At 42.0% G+C, this 23,641-nt stretch overlaps 2 protein-coding genes and 1 long non-coding RNA gene across 9 annotated transcripts in view; 2 read left to right on the top strand and 1 right to left on the bottom strand.

Moving 5' to 3' along the window:
• PRIMPOL (primase and DNA directed polymerase) overlaps positions 1–15,210 on the top strand; it is a 58,937-nt gene extending 43,727 nt beyond the window's left edge. For 5 of the 7 annotated variants that reach the window (XM_038560417.1, XM_038560413.1, XM_038560414.1 and 2 more), the window contains 7 exons: positions 3,192–3,354; positions 5,440–5,525; positions 7,528–7,617; positions 7,888–7,996; positions 11,389–11,471; positions 11,550–11,596; positions 14,127–15,210. In XM_038560417.1, coding sequence (XP_038416345.1) covers positions 3,192–3,354; positions 5,440–5,525; positions 7,528–7,617; positions 7,888–7,996; positions 11,389–11,471; positions 11,550–11,596; positions 14,127–14,369 — 821 coding nt within the window. In that variant the 3' untranslated portion in view covers positions 14,370–15,210. The remainder of the gene's footprint in view (positions 1–3,191; positions 3,355–5,439; positions 5,526–7,527; positions 7,618–7,887; positions 7,997–11,388; positions 11,472–11,549; positions 11,597–14,126) is intronic. The other 2 variants (XM_038560418.1, XM_038560419.1) reach the window with 2 other exon arrangements.
• Positions 15,211–18,515: 3,305 nt separating this feature from the next.
• LOC111090344 lies at positions 18,516–23,521 on the top strand. Its single transcript, XR_005371636.1, has 2 exons — positions 18,516–21,525; positions 22,134–23,521. It is a non-coding gene; the product is annotated as an uncharacterized LOC111090344 (long non-coding RNA).
• Positions 18,823–23,641, bottom strand: part of CENPU (centromere protein U) — a 36,715-nt gene continuing 31,896 nt past the window's right edge. Inside the window, exons 11-13 of the mRNA XM_038560411.1 lie at positions 22,662–22,723; positions 20,744–20,900; positions 18,823–19,040 (exon numbers count right to left, since the gene is read on the bottom strand). Coding sequence (XP_038416339.1) covers positions 18,906–19,040; positions 20,744–20,900; positions 22,662–22,723 — 354 coding nt within the window. The 3' untranslated portion in view covers positions 18,823–18,905. The remainder of the gene's footprint in view (positions 19,041–20,743; positions 20,901–22,661; positions 22,724–23,641) is intronic.

The following is a 23,641-nucleotide window of genomic DNA, read 5'->3' as shown; positions in this document are numbered from 1 at the left end:
TTTATACTTTTAGATGTCCCTATAACATTTCTTAATAAGACCGCTTTAGTGGTGATAAACTTTTCTATCTCTTGCTCGTCTGGAAAACTCTTTATCTGTCCTTTAATTATGAATGATAATTTGCCAGGTAGAGTATTCTTGGCTGAAAGTTTTTTTTCTTTCAGCACTTTGACTATATCATGCCACTCTCTCTGGCTTGCAGCATTTCTGCCAGATTTGTGCTCATAGTCATATGACAATGTAATTTTTTTCTTGCTGCCTTTAAGATTCTCTCTCTCTCTCTCTCTCTCTCTCTCTCTCTCTCTCTCTCAACTTTTGGCATTTTAATTATAATGTGTCTTGGTGTCAGTCTCTCTGTTGCATTTATTTCTTTGGAACTTACAGTTCTTCCTGGAACTGTCTTTCCTTCCTCAGGTTACTAAAGTTTTCAGTTACTATTACTATTTCTTCAAATAAGTTTCCCGGCCCTTTCTCCTTCTGAGATTCATATAATGGAAATGTTAGTCAGCTCGGTGTTGTCTCAGAAGGCCCTTAATCTGTCTTCACTTTGTTAATTCTCTTCTCTTTTTGCTGCTCTGTTGGGTGAAGTCCTCTGTCCTGCCTACGAGTTCATTGATCCTGCTCCCTTGAGTTTGCTGTTAAAACCCTGTTGTGTTTTTTTTTTTTTTTTCAGATCAGTTTTTGTCTTTTTAGCCCTGTGACTTGTCTTTGCTGCTTTGTTATATTTTCTTTTTGTTGAAGTTCTTACTGTGTTCATCCATTCCTCTCCCAAGTTTGGAGTGCATCTTTATGACCATTACTTTGAACTCTTTATAAGATAAATTACTTATCTCCATTTCACTTAGGTTGTTTAAGAGTTTTATCTTATTTTGTTTGGAATGCAGTCCTCTGTTCATTTTGCTTGATTCTCTTTCTGCATTAGATGAAATAGTTTTACCTCCTAGTCTTGAAGGCTTGGCCTTGTGTAGGAGGTGAAACTTATCCTTCGACCCTATCCTAGCTCTTGGTTGGTTCTCAAACTTTTTAATTATCCAAGCAGCCTGTTTTATTGTTAATAGCTCCCAGTACTTCAGGGTCTGCCACAACCAGTTAATGTCCCAAAGGGGAGGATCTCATTCAGCACCTAGATTCAGGCTGATTGAAAGCCAGACCTTCAGGCAGCAGCTTTTGAAGAATGAAAATATATACAGTTGTATGGAAGCACAAGTATTAAGTCCCATGGACTGCCACAGCCAGGTAATTTGGAGGTGTCCCATGGGTGGTAGTCCATATATCAGAACCTGATGAACATATAAGCTCCTTTCTGAGAGATCCTGGTGTAGAAGGAGAGCTCAAAGATAGTGACCCCTGGCCTACATTCCCTGAGAGCAGCTCTGGAGCTTCTTGACATGTGCTGAACTTGAAGACTGTCCCTTAGGCCAAAGCTCTAGGACAAGCAGTTAGGCCTCTTTCCCAGAAAGGCTGGGGGGCAGAGGGAGCGAGGGAGGGTTCAGTGTGTCTATGTAGTCCCCTGGTAGTGGGTGCCATCAAAGAACTTTATGATTATTACAATCCCGTGAGCCCCAGGAACCAAAGCCACCTGGCCACCAGAGCCACGTGATTGAGGGTTATCCCCTAGGAGGCAGCCACAAAAGGCAGGGTACCAGATGTCAAAACTGGGACACAAGATGCATTTATAGGTTCCCCTCTGAGAGATGCTGATGCTGTGAAGCACAACAGAAGAGAAGATGAAAATAGTGCCTGCCCTCCCAAGGCCTCAGGAAAGGTTTCCAGTTAGCCCAGAGGGGTATGTTTAATTAGAAGCCTGTCCCAGCAGCTGCCCCTATGATGATAAGCTAGTAGGCCTCTTTTACAGAGAGACTGAGCTCCTGGGTCTGTTGCTTCTCGCTGTGCCTTCGGGACAGTTGCTGTTTGAGAACTCTTTAAAAAAAAAGAGAGAGAGGGATCCCTGGGTGGCGCAGCGGTTTGGCGCCTGCCTTTCACCCAGGGCGCGATCCTGGAGACCCGGGATCGAATCCCACGTCAGGCTCCCAGTGCATGGAGCCTGCTTCTCCCTCTGCCTGTGTCTCTGCCTCTCTCTCTCTCTCTCTCTCTCTCTGTGACTATCATAAATAAATAAAAATTGAAAAAAAAAAAGAGAGAGAGAGAGAACTCTTTCTCTATTGGTGACAGATCTATAGGACCCGTGAGTCTAAGTCCCACTGGCTACCAGCGCCAGAGCTCCCACACAGGGAAGTGCAGGATGTGTTTCAGTCGGTTCTCCATGCTGTGCCTGGGAGTGGTAATACCGAGAACTGTCTCTCCAGTTTTCACAGTCCTATGGACCCAGGAACACAAGCCTCCCCGGCCTTTAGAGCTAGGTGATCAAGGAGGGATCATCTGAAAAACAGACCACCAGATATAAAAACTGGGGCACCAGTGAGGCAGAGGGGGCATGCAGAGGTGGCACCCAGTGAGAAAGGGGGTGGAGGGGAGAGAAAAAAGAAAAAGAGGAAAGATGGTGTCCGCCGGCTGTAGAGAGGCAGAGAAGATAGCACCCACCACTCCATCTCTGGAGAGCATCCCTCAGTCCAACGCTTTGAAGTTTGGAAATGAGTCTCTTTCAGATAAAGTCTGGGCACTTTCAAAGGCTGCTTCTGCACCAGGCCTTGGGGTGAGTGAGTGGGCACACAAGCCCTTAAGAGCCCTTCCTCAGTTTACCATAGCCCTGCAGGTCTCCGAGGCCCCAGCCCAGTTGGTCTTCAAAGCCAGATGTTTCTGGGGCTCATCTCTTAGGTGCAGGTCTTAAAAGTTGGGGTAATAATGTGAGGTATGAATCCTTTGCCTTTCAGGGAGAGACTCAGGGTTTTGAGTTCCCTCCCAGTTGTAAGTTGTACTGTGGGGTGGGGCTCATGGTGAGATTGTATCTCAGCCTTTCCTACCTGCTTTGATGTGGTTTCCGTCTCATTTGGTGAACGAGTCAATCTGCCAGGCCTTAGGTTTTTATCAGAGGGAATCATTCCAAATATAGCTATAGATTTGATGTGTTCACATGGGGGGGGGGGGGTTCAAGATCTCCCTACATTGCCACCTTGAACCAGAACCAATTGTTTCTCTAGTAATGCTATATACAACATTAATTTAATATTTGCTGACTATAAAAACAAGTCACTGAAAATGTGCATTCATAATTGTTTTATTTTTGACAATAGGAGTTTATACAAGAAATAGAAACTTTCGGCTGTATAAATCATCGAAGATAGGAAAGCATGTGGCTTTGGAGATTGCTGAAGATAATAAATTTTTTCCTAAACAGTCCAAGAATATTTCTGAAGAAAATCAGTATTTCCTATCTTCTTTGGTCAGCAATGTCAGGTATATAGCACCAGAATCAAACTGTTATGTATTCGTGGATGCTTATTAAACAGCGAATGGCATTGTATATAGTACTAAAATGTGAATTGTGTGAATTCATCCTAACTTAAGAAAATGAAAGTTCTTAAAATTCTAGGTTAACTTTTTTTTTTTTTTTTAAGATTTTATTTATTCACTCATGAGAGACACACGGAGAGAGAGAGAGGGAGAGGGAGAGAGAGAGGCAGAGACACAGGCAGAGGGAGAAGCAGGCTCCACGCAGGGGCCCGACATGGGACTCAATCCCGGTCTCCAGAATAATGCCCCGGGCCGAAGGCAGGCACTTAACGCTGAGCCACCCAGGGATCCCCTAACTGTTTTTTTATAAGAAAGAAAACTCAAATGACTTGTATTCCGTTTGGAAATAGAGTTACAATTAATACCTACTTTTCGTATATGCACATTCATACATATAATTTACATACCCCTTCATTCAAAGAATATTTTGTGAGATCATTGTTATATGATTATGTTAGTTGTTGTATCCACTCAACATTATATCATGAATATCTGCCAAGGTGATAATCTGCAACAGTTAGTTGTAGTTAAAACTTTTAATGCCTATATAGTTTTCCATTATACTGATAAATTCTGTAATTTATTGTCAGTTTTGTTGTTGAACACTTAAGTTGCCACATTTTGGTCATTTTCTTTTTTTTTTTTTTTTTTTTTGGTCATTTTCAAAAAGTGTGAAAGACAGCTTTCAACAGAACTGTTTACTTTCATTTCCCTGTATTCTGGGCAGCGTTTTTTGTTGGTTCAAACAAGCCATGTGTTTATCCTTCAGACTAAATTGCCATGCTAAATTAACTTGCTCTACTTTGCCTTCCTTAGATATAGTTGTCAGGAGAAATCCCTTAGAAATCCTTTTTTTTTTTTTTTTTTTTTTTTTTTAGATTTTATTTATTTATTCATGAGAGGCAGAAACACAGGCAGAGGGATAAGCTGGCTCTCTGCGGGGAGCCCGATGCAGGACTTGATCCCAGGACCCCGGGATTACACTGAACCAAAGGCAGACGCTCAACCACTGAGCTACCCAGGAGTACCTCCAAATAAATACATTTTAACAAAACATTTAAAATACTTTGCTTGGAGGGGAATTTGTGTCCAGATGTCCACTTGACAGCAGTTCCCCAGGAGGGTGGGAAGATAAGTTGTTTCTCTTCATATATTTCTGGACTGAGTTCTTACATAACATTTTTCAGAAGTAACATCAGTCTTACTTTCCTTTCCTTTAAAATGGAAATGTATTAACTCCTATCTTAGGGAGTTGTGAGGATTAAGTGAGGTAAATCTGTACGCATAAAATTACTCAACCATGCCTGGCACATAGTATCTGCTCATTAAATGTTAGTTGTTAGTGGTAGCAGTGTCTGCGATTCTGGAAGCGCTGTGGGAGTGGTGTGAAAATTGTATGACAGTTGCTGCTCACTGTTGTTGCCACAAGAATGGGATCTTACGTTGTCTTGTGTGGGAAAAGCACCATGGCCTGAAATCAACCTCTTATTACCAAAATCCATTTCCTTTGTGGTTTCAGTATTAATTCCACAGAAATGGAGAATTCTACTGAATAGGGTTTCCTTAAGTTTCTTTTGTGTGTCCGAGTAAGTATCACGTGTAGTTCTTCCTGAAACGAAGGTTAAAGTTTTTATGGTTATGAATATGTCTTCAGCTAATTTTAACTCATTTTTCCCTTGCTCTCATCTCTCCTTCCTTCTTTTTACCCTCCTCTTATTCACATTTTTCAAATCATTGTAATAAAAATTTCAAAGGCTCTGTACGTTTGAAGCATAGAATTATATACTTCATTTTGTGGCTTCAGTGGTCCCAGAGTCCTCTGATTCACACTGCAGTTGAAGAAAGTATTTTAAATGATCACCAGACTATGATTAGGATTGGATTTTATAGGCAAATGTGACTTAATTATCCAGAACAATTAGCTGGATTTTAATGTGGGACTATTTGAAATTCAGTTTCCTTTCTGTAGCAATATATCTTTGATTCTTACATAATGTTACTTTGTTTTCTTTCACATATTTTCTTCAGATTCTCAGATACTTTACGAATTCTGACATGCGACACATTTCAGAGTAAACAAAAACGAGTTGAACATTTTAGTACCAGCACCAAAGGTAATTTTAATAAAACAATTTCCTGTGAATATTTAAGGATATAAGTCTATTTCGCCTTTAAAAATCTTAAATTTTCAGGATTCATATCTACTGATCCTTTTTTTTTTTTTTTTTTTAATTTTTATTTATTTATGATAGTCACAGAGAGAGAGAGAGAGAGGCAGAGACACAGGCAGAGGGAGAAGCAGGCTCCATGCACCGGGAGCCCGATGTGGGATTCGATCCCAGGTCTCCAGGATCGCGCCCTGGGCCAAAGGCAGGCGCCAAACCGCTGCGCCACCCAGGGATCCCTCTACTGATCCTTTAAAACAACTTAGTTTCTATCCAAAATGGAAACCGTGTAAATAAAAGATGCTTTTTAAAGTGTATTCACTAATTTTCATTATATGGTGATTTGGGGGGAAAAAGAACCCACAAGAAAATAGAGTAGATTGTTTGTAGAAAGAAACCCCCATTTTAAAAGAGAATACTAAAGGTTCTCTTCCCCTCGGTCCACAATCAAAGATGGGCAGACACTGTTTGTTTCCACTGAACCCAGAGGAGCTTTCCATGTATTCCCTCATTTTTTTAATGGCTGCATAGTTTTTTCATGAAACATGTATGTTCTTCAGTCTTATATTGAAAAGCTTATAGGCTTTTTCTAAGATCCCATACATTAACACTCCAGTAAATATTTTTATACACATTTTTTAGGTTATCATTATTTATAATAGCAAAACACTGGAAACAATCTAAATGTACAACAGTAGAGGATTGGTTACATATTATAACATACTCTGTAGACATTTAATTTAAATTTACAGAGCCACTATAAAATTGAAAATGTCCGCTTATAATGTTAAGATAAAAAGTGGACTCTAAAATTATTTGGGAGGTGTGATCACAGGTCCATTAAAAATGTGGATAACATTTTCTTAAGCTTATTTTCTTCTAGTTGTTCAACAGTTATTTCTCGACATTGATTTGGAGTTCATTTCTCTCCTCTCTACTTCAATATATTTTCCAAAGTTTCTTCAATTATGTGCATTACTCTTAGAAATATAAGAGTTATTTTAAGAAAAGTAGATAATTTTGTTTTAAAAAATTAAATATCTTAAGTAAATTATTGTAAATTAGTAGAGTCTTAAATATAAAATATAACCGAATTGTCAGAGTCCTACAGCTAAAGATCATGGGAGAACACATGTGTTGTGAACTAGTGGAGTTTGGTACTAACTGCAGTGTGGAGAATTCCTACCTTGGGGAACTGGGGGGCATCTCAGTGAAAGGGTATTAGAAAAGCTTTACTATAGGATGCAGGCTTGAGTTAGGTGCTTTCAAGAAGTGTCCAAGTAGGCATGGATTTGTTTTGAATTGGGTCTGTCAGAAACAATTCTATGATTGAGCATCTTCATAAATTGTATCTAGAAGGAAGGTGGACTACAGTGAGTCTAAAGCTATAATTGATAAAGAAGCAGCAGTTACTCATATGAGATAAGATGGGAGGTATTGGTCATTTTTGCAATTTGGAAAATGTGTGTGTGTGTATGTGTGTGTGTGTGTGTTCAGACATTATTACAAAATGGTCTTGTTTTTGTCAGGAGCCATCCTGGCCATAGAGTGGTCTTTATCTGATGTTGAAATTCTGTGAAATAATTTATGATTGGCAAAAAAGCACCAGGTGTGAGTGCTCAGCCTGCTCGTGAGCACACCAATGCGTAGCTGATAGTAGGAGGCCAGCTCCTGGGTGTAAGGGGTTGCTTTTCTCTTCATCAATGTGAAGAAAGCAGTTGAAATGATTATAGGTGCTTCTTATGAAAATTAGTTAACATTTGACTGAATTGAGAGGTTTGAATTTTCCATGCTTATTTGTAGGGCCAGCAAGAACCCAAGGCTTCCTAAAAGCCATGGGAACCAAAGCGCTGCAGGAACTCCAAAACCCATAATAGTACTAAAGAACAGCTTAAATTTTACCTCTTCAACTTTTAGCCACTGTAATTATTAATTTTTCTCTCTGTTGCAGCAGAAAACATTGAAGGTTTCCATTGTTCACCCTACCCTGAGGTTGATCGATTTGTTCTTTCTTTGGTGAATAAGAATGGCATTCAAGGAGGTAAAGATAATCCTATTCTTTATTCACTGCAATATGACAGTTTTTTTTAAGATTTTTTTTATACATTCATAATAGACACGGGGGTGGGGGAGAGGGTCAGAGACACAGGCAGAGGGAGAAGCAGGCTCCATGCCAGGAGCCCGACGCGGGACTCGATCCTGGGACTCCAGGACCACACACTGGCCCAAAGGCAGGCGCTAAACCACTGAGCCACCCAGGGATCCCCATGGCAGAGTTTTAATACCTTCAGAAACATTATTTGCATTTTAGGAATTCGGCGTTGGAGCTACTTTTTCCCAGAAGAATTACTGGTCTATGATATCTGTAAATACCGCTGGTGCGAAAACATTGGAAGAGCCCACAAGAGCAATAATATCATGTAAGTAGTATTTTTACTAACAAGCTCTATGTATTTAATCAATATTACCTTAAATGTTTATAATTTTTATAGTTGAGAATATGATTTTGTTTTTATAATAAATTCAGTTATATCAAATACCATATTTATGTTTTACAGTATTGAATTTGACTATCTTAATTATCACCTTTACTTGTACTTTATTTGGTAAAATAATCCCATAGTATAATCTCGAGAAGAGAAAGGTAGACATGAGCAGGCCTAGGAAGAGATTAGAGACAGACAGGTGAGCAAAGAAACGAAGTGTCTCCCTCATCTGCTGCTGTTAGTCCTCAACATCTAATGAGTATAAGTTGAAAATGAGCAAACGTGGGTGAAAAGGAAATTATTCAGTGCCAAGAGTTGGAGTGAAGGTTAACATGTTCAGGACAAAGAATGATATTGAATGTTTGCTGTATATGCAGGTCCTGTTTTCAGAGTTTTCCTTAAAATCCCCCGGGAGGGACGCCTGGGTGGCTCAGCGATTTAGTGCCCGCCTTCCGCTCAGGTTGTGATCCTGGGGTCCTGGGATCCAGTCCCCCATCAGGCTTCCTGCAGGGAGCCTGCTTCTCCCTCTGCCCATGTCTCTGCCTCACTCTGTATGTCTCTCATGAATAAATACATAAAACCTTTCAAAAAAAAATAAAAAAATAAAATCCCCCGGGTGAAAGGAGAGGAAGTGAAGGAGGAAATAGAATTTTAGACAAGGGTATGCTTAGAATAGGGAAAAGACAAAAACCCAGTAGTTATCAGTTTTGATATGGGTAATTTTGCCATGTTTTATATTTAGTATCGAAGCTGAGACTTCTGTGTATCAGGTGTATACATGTGTGCCAGACATGAGAGAAGATCAGGAAGCTTCGTTACAAAGCTGGAAACATGTTGGGTAGCACCATTCAGTGCTGTCCTTCTGTATGTAGGTTAGCTCAGTTTAAAAATAAGATATATGCTCAATACCTAAAAGCTGTCACATAGAAGGAAAAGATCACCCACAGGCCCAGAACCAGTGATAACTATGTTATGACCTTGGTATATCTTTCTAGTCTGTTATCCTCTGCAAGTCATTATCATAAGATGATCCTCTGTTAACTTTTGAGATTCTCAGGTTGCGGCATAACTTCTTTCTGAAGGACCACCAGCTTATATTTTGAATCCATAACCTCTTCTTTTTCTTAACTATGAAATAACCATACAGGGCTCAGTGGTTGAGCACCTGCCTTTGGCTCAGGGCGTGATCCCGGATTCCTGCATCAGGCTCCTTGCATGGAGCCTGCTTCTTGCTTCGCCTCCCTCTGCCTATGTCTCTGCCTCTCTTACTGTGTCTCTCGTGAATAAATAAGTGAAATCTTTAAAAAATAAAAAAAAATTAAATAAAAACATTTGTTTGGCCAATCTGCTGGTATAAAATGATATTGTGGTTTTCGTCTGAATTTACCTGATTACTAGTGAACATGAGGACTGGATCGTCAAACCATACTCCCACGAGACAGAGATCTTACCTAGGGTCAGGGTTTACTAATACTTTTAAAGATTCAAGGAATCAAAAGGCACAGATGCTAAGGATCACTGTGTTTCCCGAGAAAGACGTGAATTCTCTTCCTGGCCTGGGGACAGTCCGGTGTACAGCTGGGGAACTGCAGCATTGGGGTGTTTATTAGGATTGCTCAGATTCTCTGTCACTTTTTAGATTTGCTTAGTTTGGTATCTTTTTACTGTATTTTGTTTTACCAAAATTTTTAAAAATTTTATTTATTTATTCATGAGAGACACAGGCAGAGGGAGAAGCAGGCTCCATGCAGGGAGCTTGATGTGGGACTCAATCCCAGGATCACTCCCTGAGCTAAAGGCAGATGCTCAACCACTGAGCCGCCCAGGTGTCCCTTTACCAAAATTTTTAATGTTACTGGCAGAAATTATTCCTGATATTCCTAAGTTTTTAGTATATTCTGTATTTGTAGTTACGTCTGCACTTAATTTCTAATAACATTTGTGTCTTTACCTTATTTTTTGATCAATCTTGCCAGAATTGTGTTAGTTTTCACATTTGGGCCTTGTTGATTCTTTTGAATTTTTGTTTTTATTACTTCCTGCCTTTTATTTTATTAGGGCTTATTCTATTGTTCATTTCCCAAGTTAGTTACTTACTGGTCTTTAGCCTTTTTGTTTTGTTTTGTTTTTTGTAAATAAGCCTTTAGGATTCTAAATTTCTCTACAAAGATTGCGTTAGTTCTATTTTACATTTTAATATATATTTTCAATTCCAAACATTTTCTGATTTCCATCATGATTTTTCTTTGAGTAGTTGGTTATTTAGAAATGTTTTTCATTTCCAAGTTATGGGTTTCTATTAGCTAATTTTCTGTTACTCTTTTTAAGATTTTACTTATTTGAGAGAGTGAGTACACAAGTAGGGGGAGGAGCAGAGAGAGAAGGACAAGCAGATTCCACACTGAGCGTGGAGCCTGATGGGCTCAATCCCACAACCCTGAGGTCATGACCCAATTCTATACCAAGAGTCAGATGCTTAACCAACTGAACCACAGGTGCCCCTCTGTTACTTATTTCTAAATAATTTGCCTTTTGGTCAGAGATGTGTAAATATTTTTAAATTTAATAAGATTGACATGGTACCTAGCATAGTCAGTTTTTATAATTGTTTTGTATGTGATTGTAAAGAACTGCTTCTAATGAACTGAGGCAGTGTTCAAATATGCCTATTATATCAAACTTGTAAATTGCTTTTAATTTTATTAAAAACTGCTTTTTTGTCATTCAGATTTTATGTACCCTTAACTGAATTTTTTGATTATTTTTGTCAATTACTAAAATAATGTTTTTTAAAATCTTGATTTATTGTAGATGAGTGGTTTATCCTTGGGAGTCCTGTCAGTTTTGCTTACACATTTTGAAGCTGTTTTATTTGGTGGGTACGGGTCAGGCAGTAGGTCTTCTCGTGAGGAACATTAGTCAGTGTGTATTTTTTTGCCCAAAAGTCCATTTCGTGTGCTATTTTAACAACTACGGTTTTCTTTTCATTGGCGTATATATATATTTTTTAAAGATTTTATTTATTCATGAGAAACACAGAGAGACAGGCAGAGACACAGACAGAGGGAGAAGCAGGCTCCATGCAGAGAGCCTGATGCAGGACTCGATCCTAGGATCACACCCTGTGCCGAAGGCAGGCACTAAACCGCTGAGCCACCCAGGGATCCTCCATTGGTGTATATTTATTTCCATCCTTTTACTTTTTATCTTATCTCCATCTTGAAGTCTTAGGCACATCTCTGATAAGCAGCATGTAGAGAAATTTTGTTTTCCATCCAGTCTAGATACTAAGTAATAACTTTTTCCTTTTTTTTTTCAATGTAAAGGATTTTGGTTGATCTGAAAAATGAAGTTTGGTATCAAAAATGTCACGACCCCGTATGTAAAGCAGAAAACTTCAAATCGGACTGTGAGTTATTAATTTTTACATGTACACTGTGAAAACTGGGTATCTACATAAAACAGTAAAACCGTTTCTCTTGTTTAGGTTTTCCTTTACCTGCCGAAGTCTGTCTCCTGTTCCTGTTCAAAGAGGTAAGCGTGGGTTTGAGTTTCTCAGTCTGACAGCATCAATGAGCTCGAGTAGTATCTAGATGTGTCCAGAGGGTCGGTTACAAATAGTAAATCTGAAAGCAGCTCAGCTGCCTCAATATGTTAAGAAATGTAAACTAAAACAGCTAAAAGACCACTTGGCTGAACAGGGTGGTAAAAACTGAAGGGTGGTAAAGATCAACAACATTGACAAAAACATAAAGAGGTGCTCTCTTAAATTGTGAAGCCTAATTCCTGTCATTTTTATGGATACCAGTTGGTGATATGTACTGGTGAAAACATTTGTGATAGTCGAAGTAGGAAAAAAAGCCTATAAAGTAGAATATATACTTTAAAAATACACACACGAGCACATATAAACAGAAATCCTGGAAGATTCGCACCAAAACACTCACATCAGTTGTCCCTGACTGGTCAAATTCTAGGGGAAGACGAGTTTATCCTCTTTGGCTTTTCATGTATTTCCTAATTTTTTTCCTCAGCGAATGTGATTTGGGTAAATGAAAGTCTCTAAAAGGACAGTGTTAAAAAAAAAAAAAAAAGGACAGTGTTAAGGTGGCAATGTGGGACTATCTACCAAAAATTAGAATGCATACACCCGTTTTTTGTTTTTTTTTAAGATTTTATTTATTTATTCATGGGGTGGGGGGGCAGAGACACAGGCAGAGGGAGAAGCAGGCTCCATGCAGGGAGCCCGGTGTGGGATTCGATCCTGGGACTCCAGCATCACACCCTGGGCCAAAGGCAGGCGCTAAACTGCTAAGCCACCCAGGGATCCCCCGTATACACCCTTTGACATAATTCTACCTCTAGAAATTCTTCTTACGGATAGTTGTTGAAAGAACCACAAAGAAGAGTATTTTGGTACACTTTGTAAAGCAAAAATGAGTAACTTGTTACCCGTCTGGGAGTGGTTACACGGGTGTTCATACAGTTTCTTGCACAGCAGTGGCGGCATGTGGGTGCACACTCCCCATGTGTGCTGACACGACACGGCCACCACCGCACACCCCTAAATGCGAGCGTGTACCGAAGAGTGTTTCAGGGGGAGGTGTACTGATCCGTGTTTGTTGGTAGTATCATTGTGATGCATGTTTATGGTTTCAGTGGATTTTTTAGTTATTTTTTCTGCTTCTCCAGTAATACCTCAAAAATGCCAAGTTGAGAGTATTTTGTGGTCCATAGTATTACTACCACTTGGATAGAACCTTTTTTAATTTTCTAAAACAGGAAATTAGTAAAAGATGGGACAGTATAATGAATACCTATGTACCCATCACTTTGTTGTAACAGTTGATATTTTGTCATTTCTGCTTCCTCTGGCTTTTTCGCTTTTAGTATTTTAAAATGAATTCCCAATCAGTGTTAGGTCCCTGTGTTTCTGTACCATTAATCATCTGAGTTTTTTTAAAAACATTTCTATTAATTTTCCTTTTCCATATAAAAATGTTGCCCAAGGACAGTGAGCTCTCCTCTCCCCGAAATTTGCCATCATTACCACTCGGCACATTTGTTTCCTCCCGCAGCTGTGCGTGTGCACGCTTTTACCATTGATGATTTTTGGTCTCCATCCATTCAGGCTGCTCTAACAGAGTTCCCCACACTGGATGGCTTATAAACCACGGAAGTGTCTCTCACGGTTCTGGAGGCTGGAAGTCTGAGCTCAAGACCCTGGCAGATTCGGTGTCTGGTGGGCTCTGCGTCATAGCTGTCTTCCCGCAGAGCTCTCTGGGGTCCAGTTTGTAAGGTTACTGATCCCAGTCAGGATGGCTGGGACCCTCAAGACCTAATCACCTCCCAAAGGCCTCCCTCCTATTACCATGACCTTGGGGGTTAGGATCTCAGCCTAGGAATTTGGGGTAACATATTCGGTCCCTAACGTATCTCTTGAGAGGGATCTACAGCCATCAGAACCCTGCACCTCTCCACAGTTAAGCATGTAGCTAGAGAATCAGGATATTTCCAAAAGAGTACAGTAACATTTTTAAATTCAGGAAATTTAATGTTGATGCAATACTGTTAGCTAATAATACAGAGCCACACTCCTATCCTGACATTTGTCTCAACCGTTTATAAGTTTTTAAAATTTATGTTAATTCTTAAAATACTTCATAAATAGGAAAATCAGTCTTTTTAAGGTAGCAGATATATTTTCCAGCTTGCCCGCAGCTGGACTATCTACTTTTTAAAAAATTCAGTCTGCCATTTCTCTAGCCTCATCTGTGTATATTGAAAAGGACGAGCCACCGGCAAGGGTGGCATTTGCAGATTTAGTTTCAAGTGTCTGAGCTACGGTGGCAACCACATTTGAGTTAAGGAACTCCTTCCCGTGGCGGCTGTAGTGGAGACAGTATCATCCAGCACATTGATTTTGGTGTCTGTTCAGGAACCAGTCTTCTACTTAATACCCTCATTTAACATAGACTATGGAGTGAAAGCATCACATCTTCTCCTTACTAACCTGTGTTTTTTCCCCATCGCCCTCTCCCCTCCTTTCCCCTTCCAACTAAAGGAAGAAGAGTTCACAGTAGCTGGAACGATGAACAGTGAAACCCAGAATCCTAAGCTACCGTCAGGTGTGTCGTCAGGAGCCGCTTCCGACGCTGCCTGGGATGACAGCATTGATGAGACTGACTTTGTGGAAGCTACTGAAGATGCTGAACTAGCCGAAGCTGCCGAGAATGTTCTTCTCAGCTACTCTGGGGGAGTGGATGAAATTCCTGATGAACTGATCATGCAGGTATTACAAGAGTAGCTCGTTAACTGTGGACTCTCACGTAACCGGCTGTGATCTGGCCTGAAAACGGTTTAACAACCTAAATGTATTAAGTTATAGCACTTTGCTTCTCAATCCTTGTTTTTTACAGAACTAAGCCCATTTTATTGAAGGTTAGCTTAGAAATCTTACTGATTGACCAGAGTTGGTCTATGTTCATATCAGCTTAATTTTGTAATGTCTATTTAGAGGCTAAAACTCTTACCTTACTAAACATTTTTTAATTGAAGTGTAACTGACATACTGTATCCTATTCAGGTGTATATCCTGGTGAGTCGAAATCTTTATACTTTACAAAGTGACCCCCATGGTAAGTCTGGTTACCATCTGTCACTGCACCATGTTAGTACAGTATTACTATTTCCTGTGCTGTATATTACATCCTCATGACTTATTTTATAACCAGAAGTTTGTATGTCTTAATCATTTTCACCTATTTCACTGCCCCCCCCCCACAGCCCCTCTTCCCTCTGTAACCAACAATTTCTTGTATCTAGGAGTCTATTTCTGTTGGGTTATTTTATTTTTTCATTTTTTTTAAATATCAATTCGTAGCCAACATTAGTTTCAAATGTTGTGTTTGGTTTTTGAGATTCCACATGCAAGTGAAGTCATGGACTTTTTTGACTTCTCTCAGCACAATATCCTCTAGGTCCATCCGTGTTGTTACAAATATCAAGTTGTTATTCTTTTGTACGGCTGAGTAATATTCCTGGGTGTGTCTGTGTACACATTTTCTTTATTCGTCTGTCACTGGACACTTGGGTTGCTTCCATATCTTAGCTGCTTCAATAAACAACAATGCTTACATTCCTTTGAATTAGCGTTTTCATTTTCTTCAGGTACATACCCAGAAGTGGAATTCCTGGATCATAGAGTAGTTCTATTTTTTCTTTTTTTTTCCCCTTTAAAATATTATTTTTGTTGTTTTTACTTTTTGTATATTTTTTATTGGAGTTCGATTTGCCAACATTACAGTATAACACCTGGTGCTCATCCCATCCAGTGCCCCCCTCAGTGCCCATCACCCAGTCACACTACCCACCTGCCCTTCTATTTTAAGTTTCTGAGGCACCTCCATTCTGTTTTTCCACAGTGGCTGCAGCAACTTCCATTCCCAACAGTGCACAAGGGTTCCCTTTTTCCTGCATCCTCACCAACACTTGTTATTGCTTATCTTTTGGATACTAGCAGTCTGATGCATGTGAGGTGACACTCATTGTGGTTTTGACTTGCATTTCCCTGGTGACTAATGGTATTGATCCATCTTTTCACAGGTCTATCGTCTATATGTTTATCTTCTTTGGAAAAATGTCCATTCAAGTTCCCTGCTCATTGAAAAGAATTATATTGTGTAGTTCTTTATATAATTTGGATATTAGCTCCCCCTTGAATGTATGAATGATTTACAGATATTTTCTCCCTTTCAGTAGGTTGCCTTTTCATTTTGTTTCCTTTGCTGTGCAGAAGCTTTTGAGTTTGGTATGATTCCATTTATTTCAGCTTTTATTGCTCTTGCCTAAAGAGACTAGTCCTCTAAAAATACATTTTCTTGTGGGTGGGGTGGTGTAAGGGCAGAGGGGGAGAGAATCTTAAGCAGGCTGCACGCCCAACACGGAGCCAGACTCCGGGCTCATTTGCTCTTAACGAGCCTGTAATTTTTCTGTAATGTCTTTATCTGGTTTTGGTTATCAGTTATGCTGGCCTTTGTAAAATGAATTTGGAAGCATTTCTTCTTCAATTTTTTGTAATAACTTGAGAAGAATAGGTACTACCTCTTCTTTAAATGTTTGGTAGAATTTACCTGTGCAACCACCTGGTCTTGGGCTTTCGTTTTTTGGTGGTTGTTAAATTACTGATTCTGTTTTATTACTTGTAATTGGTTTATTCAGATTTTCTATTTCTCAGTGATTCTTAGAAGGCTGTGTATTAGGAGTTTATCAATTTCTTCTACATTGTCCTGTTTGTCAGTGTATAACTGTTCATAGTAATCTCATGATTTTTTGTGTTTCTGTGGTGTCAACCATTTTCTAATTTTATTCATTTGTGCCCTTTTTCTTAACTGAGTCTAGCTAGAGATATATCAATTTCATCTTTTCAAAGAAGCAGCTTTTAGTTTCACTGATCTTTCCTATGCTTTTTTTATTCTCCATTTTTCCCCCTCTGATCTTTATTATTTCCTTCCTTCTGCTAACTTTGGGCTTTGTTTGGTCTTCTTTTTTGTAGTTCAAGTATAAAGTAAGATTGTTTACTTGGGAGGTTCCTTGCTTCTTGGTATAAGCCTGTATCACTAGGAACTTCCCTTGTAGAACTGCCATTGATGTGTCTCATAGATTCTGGAAAGTTTTTTTTTTTCTTTAAGATTTTTTATTCATTCATGAGAGACACAGAGAAAGAGGCAGAGACACAGGCAGAGGGGGAAGCAGGCTCCATGCAGGGAGCCCGATGTGGGACTCGATCCTGGGACCCCAGGATCATGCCCTGAGCTGAAGGCGGCGCTAAACCGCTGGGCCACCCGGGCTGCCCCTGGAAGGTTGTTCTATTTTCATCATCCCATGGTATTTTTCAGTTTCCTCTTTGATTTCTTCATTGATCCATTGGTTGGTCAGTATCATGTTGCTTATTCCCCACATTTGTATTTTTTCCAGTTTTCTTCTTGTAATTGATTTCTAGTTTTATACTTTTGTAATCAGAGAAGATGCTTAATATATTAGATTTTATTTTGCCTGAATTTGAGATGTGACCTTTCTTAGAGAATACTCCACCTGCACTTGAAATGAATGTGTATTCTCTGGTTCTGGGATGAAATGTTCTGTGTATGTTATGTTCATCTGGTTTAAGGTGTCGTTTAAGGGCAGTGTTTCCTTATTTTCTGTCTGCACGACACTGATTTAGTGGGGGTATTAAAGTCCCATATTGCAAGTGTATTGTTGTTGATATGTACTCAACATAGTGCTATGTTTACAAATGTCATATCCTCTCATTGTATTGACTCTTGATCATCATGTGACGCCCTTCTCTGCCTTTTGTTACAGTCTTTGTCTCAAAGTCTGTTTTGTCTAAGTATTGCTCCGCCAGCTTTTTTTCCCATTCCATTTGCAGGGAATATCTTTCTCCATTCCTTTACTTTCATTGTGTTTAGGCCCAAAGTGTTTCATTTAGGCAGCAGATAGGTTGTTTTTAAAATTTGTTTAGCTACACGGTCTTATGATTGGAGCGTATCAGTAGGATGTACTTACTGCCATTTTGTTAATCATTTCCTGGCTGTTTCGGTTCTCTGTATTTCTCTTGTGGTTTGATGGTTTTCTTTGGCGTTTGGGTTCCTTTTACTTTGTCTATTTTAAGGTTTTGGTTATCACAAGTTTTATATATATATATATACACACACACACACACACACCAACATATATAACTTCTGGTCCTTGGGGGGGGGACAGCTGGGGCTAGCCTGGGCCAGGTTTAATCTGGTAGTCTGGCTGGAGTGGGTGTGGGCCAGCAGGCACAGGCCAGTGTCCTGGTATACTCAACACTAGTACCTCCCCAGTGAGATGGCTGGAGTTGGCATGTACACAGGTTGGGGGGTCCCGGCCCACCATGCTGGAGTTGCCCTGACACACATTGTGCTGAGGCAGTGCTGGTGGGACAGCTGGGGCAGGTGCAGGCCTGGCAGTTAGTTGGGAGGTCCTCTCTTTGCACACAGCCCTGCAGTTGCCAGGGTCTGGAGGCTTAGGGCTCAATGGGACAGCCCTGGAAGAGGGGTTAGAGGGCCTGGACCCTGCTCCAGTCAGGCTATCCAGGAAGAGGGGGAAAGTAAACAGTGGTGCTTATCAGCCCGTCAGCCCCAGAGTTCCAGCAGTTCTCCTATAGCTTGGCAGATATTGGAAGGATAGTAAACGGGCTTCCTTCACTGTCCTTTAAATTGATGTTCTGGTTTTGGGGTCCCCCTCCATTGTGCCCCAGGGCTGGTGAGTCCGCATGCAGGCCCCTCAGTGCTGTTCCTCCCTGCTGTGGGCTGGCACTTCAGGGGTGGGGTTCCCATCGCCACCCTATGTCCATCTCTTAACCTTTCTCCGGGGGGGGGGGGGGGGGGGGGGAGGGTGTCTCTCTATCATTTGTGCAGAATGTCAGCCCTCAGGGGTTCTTCAGGAGGAACTGCTCTGTGTGTAGGTGTATGCAGATTTAGGGAGCTCAGGGTCGTTCTACTTGTTCAGGTTAGAACTCTTACGTGTCAGCGTCTGATTAGGTGTCAACACTGTAGAACTTACTACTCAAGATACTAACCAGAGAAGATAGTTATAACCAGAGAAGATAGTTATAGCCCCTAAAGCTACTTATACCAACTTGCCACCTAATGTGGTCCCTTCAAATCAATTGACTATGAACAAAGTAATAATCAATTTTGGTGACAACCCAGCTTGAACAAGTAGACAAGTTAAGCTAACTTCTCAATTTTTATTTACAAAAGTACAGTATCTGAAGGCAACAGGCAATAGCAGGGGACTAGTCTTTATACAGTCACAGCTTAGTAGTTGGGTCTCCTTTCTGGTCAAGGAGCTTCTCTAATCGATGGTTGATATTTTGCAGGTGGTTTTCAGCTCCCAAAAGGGCTCTCGCTGTCACTAACAGAGCTGGAAGGCTGGATGAATCATACTGTTGAAGGAAAATCATATTTAGATTATCAAGTTTAAAAAACTTCTATAATCTTATTTGTTACACAGCTCAGTGTTAAGTAGAGCTTTGCATTAACTTTTTTTTTTTCAATTAGGATCATTAAAAAAATTGGGTTAATCCTTTTTCTTAGGGCAGAAGTAACAAGGTTATAAGGGAACTGTTCTAGAAAGTGTAGGCTGGTCTCCTCTCAGAAGACCAGTTGGTTCCAAGAACGGCGGCATCTAAACTATTTAAAACAAAATCATTCCTCATACAGATTGAGACAGAGTTTGGGCAAGTCCGCTGACCTCAAGCCTATTTTAAACCCAGAAAACTCTAAGGCAGCTGCACTTTTACTGGAAGAACTATGGGAAGGGCAACACCAGGCCACAGAAGTTCAAGAGGAAAAAAGTCGTCACCCAGAAAAACCGATGGGGAAGGTTAAAGGCAAAATTAGGATCTAACCCAACATAAAATAGAAATCAAATCGTGAGGCTGAGCTGCATGCTGTAACCATAGCTGAGGACAAGGGACTGTGCTCCCCCTGCAAGTGTGCTCACACTGAGGATAAGGGTGTAATTTCATGTTTTCAAGGTGTTTTCCTTACTATTGACAAGAGCAGCTTTCAGCAGATTCCTACCACCACATAATCGGTTCTTTCTAGACTATAACCTGTTACTACTCTGGACTCCAGTCAGAGACACTGAGAGCCTGATGCAGCCCAGCTGGCAGGGCCACTTGCTCTCAGGCAGGCGACAGCAGGCGACAGGGGGGAGCACTGACACTTGGTGGAAGATCTCTGGTTTAGGAGAGACGACATGCACACAAATACCAACTGCCGGAAAGGAAGACACTACCAGAGAGCACAGAAGGCCTGCGGGCACACAAAGAACACATTAGAGTAGTGTACCCCACAAAGTCGAATCCCGTCCAAACTCCAGCAGGGCCACGAACATCTCTAGTCCCCAACCCCAAGTAAGCTTTAGACTAGTTGGCAAACTAGTCACAGAAAGCATTCATTGAGAAGATCTAATTTCTATTTTCAGATCTAATACACAGACAAACTTAAGGCTTTTAAGCTAGTGGAAAAAACTTAAAATTGAACATAGGGAAGAATATAAATATGATAAGATACATGTATTTACATTTCATATTAAGTTATATTCGTTTTTTTTCCTATAATTTAAATTTCTATTGATCTGAGCTGGTTAGCCTAACAATAGCATCATCTGCAGCAAAAATCCAAAAGCCACAAGTTGTATTAAAATAACCCCACCTTTCCCTACTGTGTCCCTTCTGTGTGTCCCAACTTCTAAAATTACACCTACCAGGTAAAGGGGAGAATGGTTTTTTTCAGGTAAAAGAAAAGCTACCATGAGCAAGGGTGGAACAAAAGAAAAGCCGTGTGGCCTTCCAGTGATGAGTGTACGAAGCAAAGTGGTGTGAGCGCGGCATACAGAGGACACCCCTCTCTTGCCCAGTCGTTTCTCTTAACGCGCAAATATGTTCATAAAGTCAGCGTGTCCAGACCATCCTCTATTCCTCTAGCCTTAAGTAGCCTGAGCCGATGGATTCGCAGCGCTGCTGTGTGGGCAGACTGGAATCTGCACCCACATCTCTCCCCAGAGCTCCCGCGGAAGTACTCCACCGTGCAAATGCCCTGAACCTTCTCAATCACAGTGAATTTTAAAAATTGCAGTTACCGTTTCCTTTACGTGAGGTTCTTTCTCTCGAATAGCTGAATAATCTTGATGAAGCTGTTTCAGGTTAGATAAGAAGCCTGCGGCATCCCTAAGGGAAGATTTTCTCTCCGTGAGTTCATCATGCTTTATCTGGAGTTGCTTCATCTGTGGTTCTAACCTGCAACACAAGAGTTTCCCCTAAATGAAGGCCTCCAGGAAAGTGTAACAGCCTTGGGGGAAGAGGCCGAGTGTGCAAGGGAAGGGGCTAGGGCTTTGAAGAGGCCTTCAGTTATGAAATTATGAATGTGTGATGGGGTCTAGATTTCAATTTAAAATATAGACAAAACTAGGGCAGCCCCGGTGGCTCAGCAGTTTAGCGCCACCTTCGGCCTGGGGTGTGATCCTGGAGACCCCGGATCGAGTTCCACGTGGCTCCCTGCATGGAGCCTGCTACTCCCTCTGCCTGTGTCTCTGCCTCTCTCTGTCTCTATTAAAAAAAAGAAAAAAAAAACTAAATATAGACAAAACTCTGAAATATGATACAGAGTAATTAGAAATGAAACCCTGAGAAGAAAGATGCCTCGCACATCCTACAACCCAGTTGGCCATTTAGAGGGACTCCAGGGATCTCCAGCATCTCCTGCATGACAGCAACGTGGCCAGCTCCTCCCACCCTTGGGCGGGGACGTGGGCCCCCCCGGCATAGCAGCGGAAGCACAGCAGGGCCTGGCCTTTGCCCAGTTCCCAACATCTAGTAAAACCGGAGGAAAAACTTCCAGAGCGCCTGGGTGGAAAATGCACGGGTAAGACTACTTTCTGTCTCAGTGTCTTAAGTTTCTTACCTATAAAATAAAAAAGAATATCTTGAATTTTATGGACGGGGAAGGGTAGAGGCTGCCAATTTTTTTTTAAGATCAAAAGCAAGTATCCTGCAGTATAATTTTAGAAAAGTCCTTTAACAGTTGTGTCTGTTGAACAAACGCAGCATTGTGGAAAAGCTGATGAGGGTTGTGGTCAGGGGTGCAGATTTCGCAGCCCGTCTGCAGACACGAGATCCTGACTCCCTGCTTCCTAGGGGCGGGACTGGGGGTGAGTTCCCTCCCCCAGGCCTGAGGTTTCCCACGTGAAAGTTAAAATCCCAATGCCCCACATGTTTTTTCTAGGCCTTTTCAAGATATACTTTTCAACTTTGAGAATTTTATCTAGAAAAGGAACGGAGAGGCTGGTCTTTAAAAAGGTCTGGTTCTTATCATACAGACATCGTAACCCACAGACTGGACTGGAAGCCCACGGGCTGGACCCCCCACCTCACCCCGTCCTACCCTCTGCCCTCTCTCCTTTAAAACTCGGCCCTGTAACTGCAGGCTGTCTTCTCTGACGAGACCACTTTCTCGCCCCGTTTTTTTTGCAGCTCCTGGAAGCAGACGGCCGAGCCTTATTTCTCCACTGCGTTCCCGCAGCCCTCAGCTCACACGGCAGGTGCCGGCCTCGGGAGGTGACCACGGGGACAGCCCGGGGGGACACCCCGGCCGCTCTCCAAGCCCCGCACGTGGCGAGGGCCTGCGCCAGCACCACACTGACAGCAACAACCCTGTGAGCTCTACAGGGCGCTCGCCGAACTTGGCGTGTTTACGCACTTGGTTCTCCAGCACCCGGCCGGTACGTGAGGCTCCCTGTTGGCAGGCGTGCTGGAGGCTGCTCCGCCGCTAGCACGGCCCCAAGGCGGCCTGGCCCAGAGCCTCTGCACGTGGCCACCAGCAGGTGGCGGGAGGTCAGCGCTCAGGGCTCCTCGGCCGACAGCTCCGGCTCGCAGCGCCTTCCCCAGCTGCCAGGCTCAGGGACGCCGGGATGCGGGCCCATGACAGACCCCAGGGGCCAGTGGCCGGGCCGTGGCTAAATCCTTCCCAGCAAGTTCTGGGCGGTTCTGGCGTCACCTTACCGAAGCAGTTCATTCTGGAGTTCAAGCAGATGCTGCCTCTTCTTCTCAATATCGGAAATAACCTAAAGTGACACGAGGATTTGTTAAAATCTCTCCTTAAATCTGTGCGCGATGCTTGCTCCCCGGAACCAGGTGTTAGAGATGCGGTGGGAGACAGACTCCCCGCAGCCCCCAGAACTGGGCTCGGAGGGGCAGAGACCCGGCATCACAGCGCATGGGGCTGGGGGGCGATGGGTGCTGCCGGGGGGAGCCGGGGACGGGACCGGTGGGAACGCAGGCAGTGGGGCCAGGGCTTCACCCCCCGTGAGCTGCCCAGGACGGCCTTGGCCGCTTCTGTAGGTGTGCCGGGAAAACACGAGGAGGACAGTGCCCTGAGCCAGCCCGTATTTATCATCTTTTAGGGACGACCAGACGTCCCACAGCTGGACATTCAGACTGTTCCCACTTGCTGGTAAGTAACGCAGAGGTGACCAGTAAGGAATAAAACTGAAGGAAAAAGCCTGTAATCACTGAAACAACAATGTGTGCATCGCAAATCCACTGCTATTATAAATGTCGAGGGGGAACTGCTCCTTCACGCCTGGATTCATGCAAGTTTACAGCTCGGAGGTCACCTGGGTCGCCCATAAACTGATGGGTGTTCACTGGCTTGTTTCTCCTCACATATCCTAGGGATATGTGAAGCATTTCCAAGAAGATGGTACAAGATCGAAGTAGCGGAACCAGGGCAAGAAATGTCCTTCACCCCACCCCTAACGCCGTAGTCTTCCCATGCCGTCCCTTGACATGGGACAGTTCTTATTCTACAAGGTTTTACTCTTTGACAGTCATAAAAGCCATAAATATATGTTACTTAACAACTATTAGTTAATACCATGGAAGTGGTTATTTGGGGCTTGACAGCCATTTTAGGCTGGGTGGGATCCCCACCCCTCAGCATGCATTCATAGTGCACAACCACAAGACCCACCAAATAAAAG

The sequence above is a fragment of the Canis lupus genome, chromosome 16 (assembly GCF_011100685.1).
Source record: "Canis lupus familiaris isolate Mischka breed German Shepherd chromosome 16, alternate assembly UU_Cfam_GSD_1.0, whole genome shotgun sequence".
NCBI classification, from domain to species: domain Eukaryota; kingdom Metazoa; phylum Chordata; class Mammalia; order Carnivora; family Canidae; genus Canis; species Canis lupus.
This window is presented reverse-complemented; position numbering and strand designations above follow the sequence as displayed.